Source organism: Salmo salar, chromosome ssa04 (genome assembly GCF_905237065.1).
Source record: "Salmo salar chromosome ssa04, Ssal_v3.1, whole genome shotgun sequence".
Taxonomy (NCBI): domain Eukaryota; kingdom Metazoa; phylum Chordata; class Actinopteri; order Salmoniformes; family Salmonidae; genus Salmo; species Salmo salar.
The window spans coordinates 24,691,498-24,709,032 of NC_059445.1; the positions used below are offsets into that span (position 1 = coordinate 24,691,498).

Consider the following 17,535-nt stretch of genomic DNA (forward strand, 5'->3'; position numbering starts at 1 on the left):
TTCTGCCCCTAGTCCTTTGAGTACTGTGAATTGTCCCAGTGCTCTGTGCTTTGCCTGGCCTTACCACCAGCCACAGTCATAATATATCTGTCATGACTAAGGGCGCATACATATATATACAGTGCATTCAGAAAGTATTCAGACCCCTTCCCTTTTTCAACATGTTGTTATGTTACAGCCTTGTTCTAAAATGTATTACATACATTGTTTACTCATCAATCCACACACAATACCTCATAATGATGAAGTGAAAAAAGGTTTTTAGACATATTTTCAAATATATTACAAATAAAAAACAGAAATACCTTATTTACATAAGTATTCAGACCTTTTGCTATGAGACTCTAAATTGAGCTCAAGTGCATCCTGTTTCCATTGATCATCCTTGAGATGTTTCTACAACTTGATTGGAGTCCACCTGTGGGAAATGCAATTGATTAGACATGATTTGGAAAGGCACACACCTGTCTATATAAGGTCCCACAGTTGACAGTGCATGTCAGAGCAAAAAACAAGCCATGAGGGTGAAGGAATTGTCCGTAGAGCTCCAAGACAGGATTGTGTTGAGGCAAAGAGCTGTGGAAAGTTACCGAAACACAGTGGCCTCCATCATTCTTAAATGGAAGAAGTTTAGAACCACCAAGACTCTTCCTAGAGCTGGCCGCCTGGCAAAACTGAGCAATCGGGGGAGAAGGGCCTTGGTCAGGGAGGTGACCAAGAACCCAATGGTCGCTCTGACAGAGCTCCAGAGTTCCTTTGTGGAGATGGGAGACCATCCAGAAGGTCAACCATCACTGTAGCACCCCGCCAATCACGCCTTTATGGTAGAGTGGCCAGACAGAAGCCACTCCTCAGTAAAGGGCACATGGCAGCCCGCTTGGAGTTTGCTAAAAGGCACCTAAAGGACTCTCAGACCATGAGAAACAGGATTATCTGGTCTGATGAAACCAAGATTGAACTCTTTGGCCTGAGTGCCAAGCGTCACGTCTGGAGGAAACCTGGCACCATCCCTACGGTGAAACATGGTGGTGGCAGCATCATGCTGTGGGGATGTTTTTCAGCGGCAGGGACTGGGAGACTAGTCAGGATCGAGGGAAAGATGAACGTAACAAAGTAGAGAGAGATCCTTGATGAAAATTTGCTCCAAAGCGCTCAGGACCTCAGACTGGGGCGAAGGTTCACCATCCAACAGTACAACGACCCTAAGTACACAGCCAAGAAAACGCAAGAGTAGCTTAGGGACAAGTCTCTGAATGTCCTTGAATGGCCCAGCCAGAGCCAGGACATAAACCCGATCGAACATCTCTGGAGAGACCTGAAAATAGCTGGGCATTAATATGGAGTTGGTCCCTCCTTTGCTGCTATAACAGCCTCCACTCTTCTGGGAAGGCTTTCCACTAGATGTTGGAACATTGCTGCGGGGACTTGCTTCCATTCAGCCACAAGAGCATTTTAGAGGTCAACACTGACCTGACCAAAGGTGTTCAATGGGGTTGAAGTCAGGGCTTTGTGAAGGCCAGTCAAGTCCTTCCACATTGATCTCGACAAACCATTTCTGTATGGACCTTGCTTTGTGCATGGGTTATTGTCATGCTGAAACAGCAAGGGGCCTTCCCCAAACTGTTGCCACAAAGTTGGAAGTACAGAATTGTCTAGACTGTCATTGTATGCTGTAGCATTAAGATTTCCCTTCACTGGAACCAAGGGAACTAGCCCGAACCATAAAAAACAGCCCCAGACCATTATTCCTCCTCCACCAAACTTTACAGTTGGCACTATGCATTCAGGCAGGAAGCATTCTCCTGGCATCCGCCAAACCCAGATTTGTCCATCAGATTGCTAGTTGGTAAAGTTTGAATCATCACTCCAGAGAATGGTTTTTGCCAGACGTAGAGACCAATCTCATCCAAAAAGTTGACTCAAGTTTGCGAAGAAGTACCTGGATGATCATCTGACTTAAAATTGCTTCAAAATCAGTCAAAGTTGAAATGTTGCTGTCTATCAATTATTCCCAACCAAATTTACTGAACTTGTGTAATTTGGACAAAACCAGTACAGTATGTTTCCCGAAGAGTTGTAGAAAGTAAAATCTTATTCAAAATGATTCACAGCTATAATGGCAGCCAAAGGTTCTTCCACCAAGTATTAACTCTGGGGTGCGAAGACATATGTTTCCAACACATTTTTCTTCATTTTTACTTAATTTGGAAAATGATCAATAAACGTCTTTCACTTTGAAAATGTGGAGTAGGTTGTTTAGATCTGTAGGGGGAAAAATCCAACGTAATCCCTTTTTAGATGTAATTTTCAGGCAGCAAAATGTGAAGACTGTGCTAGAGGTGTGTACACTTTCACTAAGCACTGGAGTCTGAAATTATTGATACCCTTGATAAAGATGAGCAATAATGACTTCATAAAATAAATGCTTCAAATACTGAGCTACAGTATATTGTATATTCAGAATAATACATCTTCTTCTGAAAAAGGTAAGGGTAAAAATTATTATAATTCTTAGAAATAAAGTCGCCAAAAGTTTAGTATTTGGTCCCGTGTCCCTAGCACGCAATGACTACATCAAGTTGTGACTCTATAAACTTGTTGGATGCATTTGCAGTTAGTTTAGGTTGTGTTTCAGATAATCCTGTAGCCAATAGAAATGAATGGTATATTCTGTCATTTCGGAGTCACTGTTATTGTAAATAAGAATATAATATGTTTCTTAACAATTCTACATGAATGTGGACGCTACCATGATTACGGATAATTCTGAAAAAATCGTGATTAATGATGAGTGAGAAAATTACAGAGGGTCAAAGATCAAACCCCCAAGACATGTAACCTCCCCTGTTATTGGTAATGAGGAGAGATTAGCATGTCTTGAGTGTATGATCTTGCACCAACAAGCATCCATGTTTGTAGAGTCACAAGCTTGATGGAGTCATTGAGTGCTAGAAATATGGGACCAAATATGGGGCCAAATAAGGATAATCTTTAGGGGTGTCAATCATTGACCTTTTTGAAACAAAATCTTTCTCTGAACTGTAGGGGGGAACGAGAGAGAGAGAGAGAGAGGGGGAGGTGGGAACGAGAGAGAGAGAAAGGGGGGGAACGAGAGAGGGGAAGGACGAGAGAGAGAGAAGGGGGGGATGAGAGAGAGAGTGGGCTATTGAGAGTACGGTAGCTGCACTTTGTGTGTGTGTGTGTGTGTGTGTGTGTGTGTGTGTGTGTGTGTGTGTGTGTGTGTGTGTGTGTGTGTGTGTGTGTGTGTGAGTGAGTATTCTTGCACATACTGTGTGTGTATGTCATTGCTCAGATTAGAAAGGCATGTCGTGGAGTAATCCCATTAGGGTCTCTGTCAGGCACGCAGCGGTGGTTGATATGATATGCATGTTACCTTAATACGCTATAAAAATAAAAAAAGATTAAAGTGGGGTGTATTTCTCAAGGGACTACTCTGCTTTAATGGAGCAGAGATTTACAGAACACACTCATGCTCTCTCTTAATCTCCCTTCTCTATCTGTTTACTGCAGGATAGGGAGCTGATGCCTGAGGAGTTGGATGGTAAGTCTTTGTTATTGATGATAGAAATGTACTATGCAAGTGCAGCCCACACAGTGGGCGAGAGTCCATTTTACCAGTTCACTTAAGGGTAGTGCCAGCGATATGATGTCTTCGTACGCAGCGGTGCGACTACCTGCATACATAAATCAACATCAACTAAATTATAATCCTCCAAGAATGACTATTGGCTCGCCCCAACGTGGCCAGACCTCAAGGGAGGGTGCCAATTTGGGCGCACCAATTTGAGGTATTCTTTGCGGATGTGAATGCAGTTGTTGTTGATGTCTGTAAGCAGGACATCGGCCAACTGATGTCATATTGCTGAGTATACTTTAATCCTTTGTTATTGACATGAATAGTGCTAATGTAAGCAATATTATAGGATGTTTTAGGAAACTAAATATTCCACAGGCACAGTTTATTACCCAAAAGGCTTGAGCCTCTCATAAGCTCCACTTACCCTTGTGAGTCATACAGGACACAATGGTAGCTTGTAAACGTTACTTGCTATTAGCTTCTTGAAACATTTCCGCAATACGAGTGTTGGAGCTGCTAAGCTGCTCGAAAACCACTGCACAGCCATTTTTGACTACTGCAAATGTTATAACATTATACACGATGTTGTGTGTGTGTGTGTGTGTGTGTGTGTGTGTGTGTGTGTGTGTGTGTGTGTGTGTGTGTGTGTGTGTGTGTGTGTGTGTGTGTGTGTGTGTGTGTGTGTCTCAGAGCTGCAGGTGGCCTTTAAGGAGTTTGACTACGATGGGGACGGCTTCCTGCATTACAAGGACGTGGCCGACTGTATGAGGACCATGGGATACATGCCCACTGAGATGGAGCTCATAGAGATTATACAGCAGATCAAGATGAAATGTGAGCGTGTGTGTGTTTGTGTGTGGAGGAGATAGTGGTGTGTGTGTGTGTGCGTGCGTGTGCATGTGTGTGTGCGTGTGCGTGTGTTTTTTTTTGTGTGTGTGTGTGTGTGTGTGTGTGTGTGTGTGTGTAATCTGATGTCTCCCCCTCTGTAGGGGGCGGTCACGTGGACTTCGATGATTTCTGTACTGAGCTGATGGGCCCCAGGATGCTGGCTGAGACGGCTCACATGATGGGGATGAGGGAGGTACGCAGTGCATTCAAACAGGTGAGAGAAGGACACTAGGAAGTGTGCAAGATCCATAAAAATGTGCTTTCAAAGAGGTTAAATGCAAGTAGAAAGGGTGATATCAGACAGGTGAGAGTACAGTGCTTTCAAATAACTTCTTAAAAAACCAAAGCAAGGGGTGCATTTTCTAATCATTATGAATGATAACAGAGTGAAAGTTAAAGTGGAACTGACAGCGTTTTAGCAACGTGAAATCTTTTTTAAATTTTTTTTACATTTTCCGAAAAGCAATCGCTTAGATAGGGTCGTTTTCATGAATTCATAGAATGTTTGGAAATGATGTAGAGTAAGGCATTTGTGAAAGTTCTATAGCAATATAGAGTGGGAAAGGAGCCGTGCGTTTGGACAATTAATAGACACTGCAGTTAATAAAACCTTTATAATGTCCACTTATGTACATATGATGCTGTATACAGAATTTTAAGATATTACAACAAAAGATTCAAATAATATTTGTCCAGCTTTTGCTGCTATGCTTGTAGATGTGTATAGTATGCTGCGACCCTAATGAAAAAGTATTTAATAACTCCAAATAACAAAAACATAGCTATAGGTTGTTGTAACATCTACACTTAAAACATGTTGAATGCAGCATTGCTGTACGGTGCACTCAAAGTGTATTGTAGCCAGTCTAGGCTAATGTTCAAATGTTGCTGTAATAGGCCTACATGTTTCTCCTTTGCATGGTGCTTTGTTGCAAGGTTTGGTTTTTTGGTTATTCATTCTCAAGCTTTAAAACCGAAGCCAGAGTGCAACCTTTTAGTAGCCTAGCTAGAACTGTGTCTGTACACTTTGCCTCCACTGCACGCTGTAAACCAGACACACGACAGCAGCGCAGTTGAAGTTGAATTCACCTATGCGAGCGGCACCAGGGTATAACCTCCTAAAGTAGATGAGACAACTGTTGACTTGTGTGTCCAATTCGGCCCGTGGGCCTTGTGTTTGACAGCCTATTAGCCTATTATCCTATTAGCCAAGTTATGACTGACTTCTGATCATCGCCCTTGCTAGTTTGATACATTCCCAGCCTTAGTTACAGTTATCAAGGGTTTTTTTTCTCAAAATATTGAGTCATTGTAACTAAAACAGTGCATCCCGAAAGGGTGGAAGCAGCAAACAATGTACCAGGCCAGCTGTAATTTACAACCTCACTGGACTACACACAATACACATAATGCAAAATAATATTATTTATTTGTTATTTAATTTTTTTTGACAAATTCATTAAAAATGAAAAGCTCAAATGTCTTGAGTCGATAAGTATTCAACCCCTTTGTTATGGCAAGTCTAAATAAGTTCAGGAGTACAGCATTTGCTTAGCAAGTCACATAATAAGTTGCATGGACTCACTCTGTGTGCAATAATAGTGGTTATCATGATTTTTGAATAATTACCTCATCTCTGTACTCCACACACATCTGTAAGGTCCCTGAGTCGAGGCTCAGTCAAGGAGGGAATTTCAAACACAGATTCAACCACAAAAACCGGGGAGGTTTTCCAACGCAACTATTGGTAGATGGGTAGAAATAAATAAAAAGGTGAACATTGAATATTACTTTAAGTTAGTAACTACACTTTGGATGGTGTATCAATACTCCCAGTCACTACAAAGATACAGGCGTCCTTCCTAACTCAGTTGCCGTAGAAGGAAGGAAACCACTCAGGGATTGCAGCATGAGGCCAATGGTGACTTTAAAACAGTTATATAGTTTAATGGATGTGATAGGAAGAAACTAAGGATGGATCAACAACATTGTAGTTACTCCACAATACTAACCAAATTGGCAGAGTGAAAAGAAGGAAGCCTGTACAGAATACAAATATTCCAAAACATGAATCCTGTTTACAATAAGGCAAAGCAAATAACTTTTTGTCCTGAATACAAAGTGTTATTCTTGGGGCAAATCCAATACAACACAAAACATCTCTTAGAGACTTACCCATAAAGACTCACAGCTGTAATCACTGGCAAAGATGCCTCTACAAAGTATTGACACAGGGTTGTGAATACTTACTGTATGTACAGTCGTGGCCAAAAGTTTTGAGAATGACACAAATATTAATTTTCACAAAGTCTGCTGCCTCAGTTTGTATAATGGCAATTTGCATATACTCCAGAATTTGCTATGCAAATGAACTGAATCCCCAAAAAACATTTCCACTGCATTTCAGCCCTGCCACAAAAGGACCAGCTGACATCATGTCAGTGATTCTCTCATTAACACAGGTGTGAGTGTTGATGAGGACAAGGCTGGAGATCACTCTGTCATGCTGGTTGAGTTCGAATAACAGACTGGAAGCTTCAAAAGGAGGGTGGTGCTTGGAATCATTATTCGTCCTCTGTCAACCATGGTTACCTGAAGGAAACACGTGCCGTCATCGTTGCTTTGCACAAAAAGGGCTTCACAGGCAAGAATTTTGCTGCCAGTAAGATTGCACCTAAATCAACCATTTATTGGATCATCAAGAACTTCAAGGAGAGCGGTTCAATTGTTGTGAAGAAGGCTTCAGGGCGCCCAAGAAAGTCCAGCAAGCACCAGGACCGTCTCCTAAAGTTGATTCAACTGCATGATCGGGACACCACCAGTACAGAGCTTGCTCATAAATGGCAGCAGGCAGGACTTTTGGAGGATGGCCTGGTGTCAAGAAGGCCGCAAAGAAGCCACTTCTCTCCAGGAAAAACATCAGGGACAGACTGATATTCTGCAAACGGTACAGGGATTGGACTGCTGAGGACTGGGTAAACTCATTTTCTCTGATGAATACCCTTTCCGATTGTTTGGGGCATCCGGACACAAGCTTGTCCGGAGAAAACAAGGTGAGCGCTACCATCGGTCCTGTGTCATGCCAACAATAAAGCATCCGGAGACCATTCATGTGTGGGGTTGCTTCTCAGCCAAGGGAGTGGGCTCACTCACAATTTTGCCTAAGAACACAGCCATGAATAAAGAATGGTATCAACACATCCTCCGAGAGCAACTTCTCCCAACCATCCAGTTTGGTGACGAACAATGCCTTTTCCAGCATGATGGAGCACCTTGCCATAAGGCAAAAGTGATAACTAAATGGAACAAAACATGGATATTTTGGGTCCATGGCCAGGAAACTCCCAGACCTTAATCCCATTGAGAACTTGTGGTCAATCGTCAAGAGGCGGGTGGACAAACAAAACCCACAAATTCTGACAAACTCCAAGCATTGATTATGCAAGAATGGGCTGCCATCAGTCAGGATGTGGCCCAGAAGTTAATTGACAGCATGCCAGGGCGGATTGCAGAGGTCTTGAAAAAGAAGGGTCAACACTGCAAATATTGACTCTTTGCATCAACTTCATGTAATTGTCAATAAAAGCCTTTGACACTTATGAAATGCTTGTAATTATACTTCAGTATTGTCACGACTTCCGCCGAAGTCGGCTCCTCTCCTTGTTCGGGCGGCGTTCGGCGATCGACGTCACCGGCTTTCTAGCCATCGCCGCTCCATTTTTCATATTTCCATTTGTTTTGTCATGTTCCATACACACCTGGTTTTCATTCCCTAATCACACTGCATGTATTTAGTCCTCTGTTCCCCTCCATGTCTTTGTGTGATATTGTTTTATGTTATGTGGATATTGTCACACGCTAGACTTTTGTTACATGTTCTGTGTTTTGGGCACGTTTATGTCTTATGTGCTTTCGTTTTGGAACGGAATAAAAAGTGCGCCTGTTAATTACACTCTGCTCTCCTACACCTGACTTCGCCTCCCTGTCACGGTTGTCGTTGGTAATGGAGGACCAAAACGCAGCAGGTATGTGTACGCTCATCTTGACATTTATTAACTCAGAATGAACACACCAAAACAACAAAACGAAACGAACTTACGAACAACGAAACAGTCTTGAAAGGCTCACTCGGCAAAACAAGAAACAATCTCCCACAAATACACAGACAAACACACCCAACTAATATAGGACTTCCAATCAAAGGCAACACCACACAGCTGCCTTCAATTGGAAGTCCACCCCAATTAACCAAACATAGACATACAACCAACTAGATCAACATAGAAATACGTAGACAAGGAACAGTGCCCAAAAACCCCGGAATACTAAATCAAATGCCCTTTTAGAAAAAACACCACCCCGAGCCACATGAAACAAATACCCTCTGCCACGTCCTGACCAAACTACAATAACAATTTATCCTTATACTGGCCAGGACGTGACAGTACCCCCCCCCCCCCCCTAAAGGTGCTAACCCCGGAAGCACCTCAAATTAACAAAAACCCCAAACAACAACAAAAAAATCCCCCTAACTAAAGGGAGGGAAGGGAGGGTGGCTGCCGTCAACGACGGCACTGTGCTACACCCCCCCTCCCCAACCCACCTATATCTGGAGGTGGCTCTGGTTCAGGCAGTTCCGGGCAGACGACCCACCCCGGCAGCTCCGGGTAGACGGGCCAGTCTGGCAGACCCAGAAGACAGAGTGGCATCGCCGGGCAGTCTGGGCAGTCTGGCTTCGCCGGGCAGTCTGGCTTCGCCGGGCAGTCTGGCATCGCCGGGCAGTCTGGCATCGCCGGGCAGTCTGGCATCGCCGGGCAGTCTGGCATCGCCGGGCAGTCTGGCAGCTCAGGGCAGTCTGGCAGCTCTAGCTGATCCTGTCCGCTGGGGCAGTCTGGCAGCTCTGGGCAGTCTGGCCACTCTGGCTGATCCTGGCCGCTGGGGCAGTCCGGCAGCTCTGGGCAGTCTGGCAGCTCTGGCAGTTCCGGGCAGTCTGGCCACTCTGGCATCTCCGGGCAGTCTGGCCACTCTGGCATCTCCGGGCAGTCTGGCCACTCTGGCATCTCCGGGCAGTCTGGCCACTCTGGCATCTCCGGGCAGTCTGGCCACTCTGGCATCTCCGGGCAGTCTGGCCACTCTGGCATCTCCGGGCAGTCTGGCCACTCTGGCATCTCCGGGCAGTATGGCCACTCTGGCAGCTCCTGACTAGTGGGTGGCTCTGGCAACTCTTCACTGACGGGCGGCTCTGGCGATTCCTCACTGACGGGCGGCTCCGGCGACTCTTGACTGACGGGCAGTTCGGGCGACTCTTGACTGACGGGCAGTTCGGGCGACTCTTGAATGACGGGCAGTTCGGGCGACTCTTGACTGACGGGCAGTTCGGGCGACTCTTGACTGACGGGCAGTTCGGGCGACTCTTGACTGACGGGCAGTTCGGGCGACTCTTGACTGACGGGCAGTTCGGGCGACTCTTGACTGATGGGCAGTTCGGGCGACTCTTGACTGACGGGCAGTTCTGGTGACTGTTGACTGGCGGGCAGCTCTGGTGACTGTTGACTGGCGAGGCTGGGCTGACGCACTTGAAGCCTGGTGCGTGGTGCTGGTACTGGACGTGCCAGACTGGGAACACGTTCCTCCATGCTAGTGCGGGGAGCTGGCCTGGGGCTCCATTCTTGCCCCGCAAAACTGCCCTTGTGCCCCCCCCAAAAAAATTCTTGGGGCGGCCTCTCGAGTTTCCGAAACTCTTCCATCGCCCTAGAAACGCTCCTCCTTAGCTCTGCCCACGTCCATCCTTCCTCCTCGTTCCTCTGCTGCTTGGTCCTGGTTTGGTGGGAGATTCTGTCACGGTTGTCGTTGGTAATGGAGAACCAAAACGCAGCAGGTATGTGTACGCTCATCTTGACATTTATTAACTCAGAATGAACACACCAAAACAACAAAACGAAACGAACTTACGAACAACGAAACAGTCTTGAAAGGCTCACTCGGCAAAACAAGAAACAATCTCCCACAAATACACAGACAAACACACCCAACTAATATAGGACTTCCAATCAAAGGCAACACCACACAGCTGCCTTCAATTGGAAGTCCACCCCAATTAACCAAACATAGACATACAACCAACTAGATCAACATAGAAATACGTAGACAAGGAACAGTGCCCAAAAACCCCGGAATACTAAATCAAATGCCCTTTTAGAAAAAACACCACCCCGAGCCACATAAAACAAATACTCTCTGCCACGTCCTGACCAAACTACAATAACAATGTATCCTTATACTGGCCAGGACGTGACACTCCCGTACACACCCATAACAAGTATTCCATAGTAACATCTGACAAAAATATCTAAAGACACTGAAGCAGCCAACTTTGTGGAAATTAATATTTGTGTCATTCTCAAAGCTTTTGGCCACGACTGTACAGGGCCTTCTGAAAGTATTCAGACCCTTTGACTCTTCCCACATTTTGTTACATTACATTACAGCCTTATTCTAAAATAGATGTAATAAAAATAAAAACTCAGCAATCTACACACACTACCCCATAATGACAAAGCGAAAACAAGCATTTAGAATGATTTGCACATTTATAAAAAATACCAAACTGAAATACCTTATTTACATAAGTATTCAGACCTTTTGCTATGAGACTCTAAATTGAGCTCAGGTGCATCCTGTTTACATTGATCATCATTGAGATGTTTCTACAACTTGATTAGAACTCACCTGTGGAAAATTCAACTGATTGGACATGATTTGGAAAGGCACACACCTGTCTATATAAGGTCCCACAGTTGACAGTGAATGTCAGAGCAAAAACCAAGCCATGAGGGCAAAGGAATTGTCTGTAGAGCTCCATAACAGGATTGTTTCGAGGACAGATCTGGGGAAGGGTACCAAATAATGTCTGCAGCATTGAAGGTCCCCAAGAACACAGTGGCTTCCATCATTCTTCAATGCAAGAAGTTTAGAACCACCAAGACTCTTCCTAGAGCTGGCCGCCCGGCCAAACTGAGTAATCGGGGGAGAAGGGCCTTGGTCAGGGAGTAGACCAAGAACCCGATGGTCACTCTGACAGAGCTCTAGAGTTCCTCTGTGGAGATGGGAGAACCTCCAGAAGGACAACCATCTCTACAGCACTCCACCAATCATGCCTTTATGGTAGAGTGGCCAGATGAAAGCCACTCCTCAGTAAAACACACATGACAGCCCGCTTGGAGGCACCTAAAGACTCTCAGACCATGAGAAACAAGATTCTCTGGCCTGATGAAACCAAGATTGAACGCTTTGGCCTGAATGCCAAGCGTCACGTCGGGAGGAAAACTGGCACCATCCCCACAGTGAGCATGGTGGTGGCAGCATCATGCTGTGTGGATGTTTTTCCACGGCAGGGACAGGGAGACTAGTCAGGATCGAGGGAAAGATGAACGGGTGTTACGGGAATTTTCGAATCCCAATGCTAATAATTACCAATCAATAAGCCTTGACTAATCCCCAAGGTTTGTAAGACACTGGGTTAATAATAATTAGGCAATGACTCAGCTTTCTGCAAAAGGTCTGTACAGTTTATTCAGAGAACGTTCTAAAGTAAAAAATTAGGACTCAGTCCTTTTATAATCCACACACATATTCCTATCTTTAGACCACTCCCTTCTCAAACAACCAGTACTTTTCCACTCACCACAAAGAACCATAAAGTTTACCACATTCTTCAAGGCTTTCACCTCCCCTCCCCATTTATGACCCTCTTGGTTTGAAACCTCTCCAATGTTTCTCAAACCTATCACCCCCTATCCTACCATTTAAGAGTGGAACAATTTAGTCATTATTCTAACACATACAAATTATTCTAACAATCCACCCTTTGACTAAATGTTACACACTGATACTTACATTTGAAAATAAAATCATACCCAATCTATTCAAATCTTATTTGAAAATAAAACCATACCCAATCAAACCATTACATGTATATACATCATCTACTCATCGATGGCTGTTTAATACTACTTCCAATCATAACTCTTCTGTTCAGGATTTTTTTCATGATCTTCATTGAATAAACAGTCGCTAAACATTGAATATAGTCTCATGAAGTTCCGGCTCCTCAGGATTGAATGTATCCACGGTGTCCATCAGGTCTATATCTGTATATTGTTCATTCCATTGATCAGACTCTGGCATAGGCCCGTACCTCACCATCTGCTGAGTCACTGGTGAGGCACTAACGCCTTACCCACCAAACCTCGTACACAGGGAATAAAACAACAACCACATAATACCAGCATACCCATACAAACAATAGCAGCCCCCACAATAGTAGCTACCATGGTTTTCCATTTGCCAAACATTTCATCAAACCAACCGGTCACAGATGTATTAACCCCTGAGTTGTCAGCCCATTCATCACTTAGTGCGGTCAACCCAGCCAAGGCTCTAGTTACAGTCCCCTCTGGTGATGTATTATTTGGAATAAAAGTACAGCGATGACCCCCCCCCCCACCATTCTACAAACCCCACCCTTCTCTGCCAATAACATATCGAGAGCCAACCTATTTTGCCAAGTCATGAGAGAGGTGGCGGATAATTGGTCAGAGATTCCCTTCACTGCATCTCTAGTTTGATTTACGAATCTTTTCTGATTATAATAATTATAGTTTATCCAATCCACATTCTTATTTATCGTAACCCACCAAAAGGAAGTTGTTGTGAATCCTTCACCTATTTGATTCAACGCCTTGTATTCATCTGGTGCTCCTCTAGGGATCCCAATGGAATCCATCCATATGGGGCTACCCTCATCTAGGACCAGACTTCTCTTATTTCTTACTATTTTACTCACCACTGGCCGTTGATGACTAATCCTCACTGGTTGTACCAATAACACTGGGGCGCAAGTACCTACCCACCCTTTTGGTAATATCTGTCTTATGTGTCCTTGGTCGGAACATGCCCACCATACATCAGTTACAGGTGCTGTGAGGTTAAGAATGTTCTCCTGCACTTCCCAATCTAAGTCTGTCACATTCACTACTGTCTTACATCCATTAAAAATTCCCAAATTCCTACTACCATTCCTGTGCATATAACACTGATACTCTCCAGGAGTTAGAGTGAACTGAGGTGGATTGGCGCGCTCTTTAATCTGGCCAACCCCATCCCTGTACAATTGACCTCTTCCTGATTAGATCCTAAGTCTAACACACAAGAGAGCATCGTCTGTGGCATTGGAGCAGTCAACATAGTTGGTCGCCCAGTAGAACATGCATAACAATTAGTTTGGCCCAGAGCCCTGGCCGTGTAATTCATCCATTTTAACCAGAGATTTTAATCTGGTATTCCTTCTATCTCCCCTTGGTTCCTTTCTTGGAGAAGGGAATCCTTCACATCAGGTAGACTAGTGGAACCAAAGGATTTTCCACCTGATTTATCAATTCCTAATAATGGATTTACTACGGGGTATATCACTGTAGTGTCTGTCAACTGAAATGATATGCAGGTATCCTTGCCATACTCCTCAGCGCATGCCATATACTTCATTTGTATGTCATTACTAGTTACATTTTGTATAGTTACTTCTATCCCCAACATACATGAGGGAATATCCTTATTCTGTTCAACACCCCACCGTGCACTCCATTTCCAGATATTAGTCTCATATTCCCTGCCCCATGTGTGTTTAAACACCTGGGACCAGGAACACAGGGCATAGTTGGTTGACACAGGTATAATGGGGTGTTGTCGTCAGTTCTCACTATAACAGTGTCCCCTTCCGTTAGTCATATTTAGTACCCTCATCTTAAATCACGCGTTTTGTCCTTCTCTAACCCCTATTTTATAGGTTACTCTTCCTTGCCTGTCCTTATTTTGAGTAGTTTGTCTTTTGCTTCTCAACCCTGGTGGAGATTCAGTACGATTTAGGCCGACTGGTAGTGGATCTGGATGTATCAAAAATATTATTAGTACTATGATGCAGCTTAGGGTCCCCCATATTCCCAAAAACCGACAACCCTCTCCTGCCTGTAGCCTATCTGTATGGAACCACCCCGTACTCACACTCTAGGAGCACACACAGTGATGACAGGTCGGGTTAGGGAATCTTCGTTAAGGAGGTAACCCCCGAACCCTATTGGTACTCGGTTCTTCTCCTAACTCTGTGTGTGATCAGTAGTGCTTGTATGTGTTCATACCTTCTTGCAGTGGGTAACGTGGACCCAAGTGGCTCTCTCAGCTATTCTAATGGCAAAGGCGGTAGTTAACAGAACCTGGTACGGTTCTTCCCAACAGGGCTGTTTCCAGTCTTTCCTCCTCAGGGACTGGATCCACACCCAGTCTCCAGGCTGTATTGCGTGAATCACCTTCTCCTGTAATTCACCTGTTGGACACAAAATCTTGGACATACGGGTTTGGTTAACAAACAGTCTTCTCATGTGTTCTGCTAGTATATCTTCAACTTCTATGTCTGCTTGTTCTAATCTCCCTAACTCTGGCATTCTATAGGCTCTACCTGATTAGCTAAATTGTATTCCATTATTTAAAAAAATAGATCCTAGTAAACCAACTCTAGGGATTATATCTTCACCTATTATTTTAGCCACCATAATCATGTCCACCAAGTAAGTTGGGAACGCTTCTACCCATTTACTATTCTTATCTATTATTGCTAAACACCACTTCTTTCCCTCACTCCGGAATAGGTTATAACATATATCAATGAAGTCCATTTCTAATTGTTGGAATGGATATTCTACCTGGGGGGTATTCTCCCAGTGGTGCTCTTCCTCTACCTTGAAGATTATTCTATGCACATCTAACACACCTTGAACAAAAAAAATGTTTGTAAGTAATTTGTTATCACTTATGCTACGAAATGTTACCTAATTCTTTCCATCAATGTTACCTAATTCTTTCCATCATCCTCCCTTTTATGTCCTCGGCTTTCTGTGGGGGTGACAACCCCATTCAACAGAATCATTCCACAGGTTATCTAGACATAACCTGGAGTTCAGGATTGGAATGCATGCCTGCTCTCCTGACATCACATGTTTCATAACCACTGGAGCAGACAGTCTTTCCACTGTCTGATGTCCGGAAGTTGAACAACCAAAATCTTTCCCTCATTTGTTCTTACTCCTTCAGACTTCAAATATATCCTAAATACTTCAAATAAGTTTACCATTATTAAACTCGTTCTCGCTAACTCAATAACCTTGTTCAATAACAAAATATAATAATACTTATTATATCAATTTCACAGCCTTGTTGTCCTCACTATCTTACACTGCCGTCTCATGTGCTTAAATTACAGATATGTCTAAGAACTTTAAACTCCATCCTAATTATCAGTTATACAAATTTCCTTAAAATCCGTATCACAAATGACCTTAAATTCACTATCCAAATGGCCCTCCCATGAGGCTGATCAGACCGCAAAGGAACAAAATGATAGAGGTCAAGAGTCAGACCACCCCTTCACAGAAGTGTTTCTTACCATATTAGACAAATGTTAAAAAACTTCAACATTTCCTACATGTTGCATTTCAGGTTCCCAAAACATTACTCTATCCAAAAGAATTAACGTTTTTAATTAAAACTCAGAAAATAAAACTTCTAAAATTCCATGTGTGTATACCCCTTTAAGATATCGTCTTTAGGAAACTTTCCACAGAGAGACAACGAAGAGCTCCCTTTTCCATAAAATAACCACGAACATTTGGTCAGCATTCCGTATACCACACCGATTCAGAAACCCAAACGTTGACTACAAACAAAACCTAATAATAACTCCACTGTAACCCCCCCAAATCATGAATCATTAGTTATAAACTTCTTCAATGGTTATGTGTTCTTAATTGAACATGCACTACCCTTGGATACAATACTGTACTTCAAATCTATGAAACTCCCACATTTAACGTACTATTTTACTAATTTGACCCAAGCTTGCTTTACAACATTAAAATCCTTTCCGTTTGTCTGCAAACAGGCCCATTCTGTTTGCTAGGAATACCCTGCCATTATATACACAACTGTGTTCAATGTGCACTGTCCCTGTAAAATAAAATTAACTCAACCTGAGATCAATGGTGGCCAATTCAACACCTCACAGTCTGTGTCCTCTGAATCCTCACTGTCATTCCCCTCATCTAGTCATGCCTGTTCTTCCTCCTCCTCGGACTCCTCTCGCTCTCTCATTCGCCTACGTTCCCTCTTCTGTCTATCCCTAAACTGTCTCTGTCTACTGTTCCTTGGTGGGTCCTTACAATCCTCTGCAATGTGGCCTGTTTTATTGCAGTTGTAGCACTTTCTGTCCTCGGGTTCTATCCACTTTCTACTCTCCCTGTTTTGACCTTTCTTTTTAAAATCGTTCCTGTTCTTTCCTGCAATTTCCCCAACAGTGGCGATCAAATATTCCGCTTCTGTCTGTTCTTTCTTACTTTTCTTTCCTTGAAGCCTCCTTTACGTTTATCTACGATTATCTCGAGAGTTACTATCAGATGCTCTCCTTCTTTCTGTTCTTGCCTTCCTTCTCTTGGAGGTGCCTTACAGTCCCATGAGATATGTCCCTTTTTATTACATTTGAACACGGCCCCTTACACTCCCGCGCAAAATGTCCTTTTTTATCGCAATTATAACACCTCCTATTATCAGACCTTGTCCATTTTTGATCTTCTCTGTCTGGTCCACTTCCCTTAAAACCTCCCTTATTCTGACCTATAACTTCCTCAAGAGTATCTATCAGGTACTCTGCTCCTTTCAGGTCTCTCTTACTTTTCTTCTCCCTTTCATTATGTTCATGGTGAATCGCATACCTCTTTACTTCGGCCAATGTAGCTGTTCCCCACCCAACCAGAGTTTTTTTTTAAATTGCTTGGCAAATTTCAGGTCTCATACCACTCAAGAAAGCAAATTTTTAACTGTTGGTGATAAGGCCCATCTCCTCCTGTCCCAGGGCCAGGTTGGATCAGTCCACTATTCCCATTAAACACGTCCCTCAATCTTTCCAAATATTGACTAACTGTCTCACTGTCTCCCTGTCTACATTC

At 43.6% G+C, this 17,535-nt stretch overlaps 1 protein-coding gene across 3 annotated transcripts in view; it reads left to right on the forward strand.

Annotated features, from left to right (window-relative positions):
- LOC106602693 (calcium-binding protein 2) overlaps positions 1-17,535 on the forward strand; it is a 38,707-nt gene that overhangs the window by 12,662 nt on the left and 8,510 nt on the right. For all 3 annotated transcript variants that reach the window (XM_045716740.1, XM_014195478.2, XM_014195479.2), the window contains exons 4-6: positions 3,532-3,562; positions 4,289-4,432; positions 4,588-4,700. In XM_045716740.1, the coding sequence (XP_045572696.1) occupies positions 3,532-3,562; positions 4,289-4,432; positions 4,588-4,700 (288 nt within the window). The remainder of the gene's footprint in view (positions 1-3,531; positions 3,563-4,288; positions 4,433-4,587; positions 4,701-17,535) is intronic.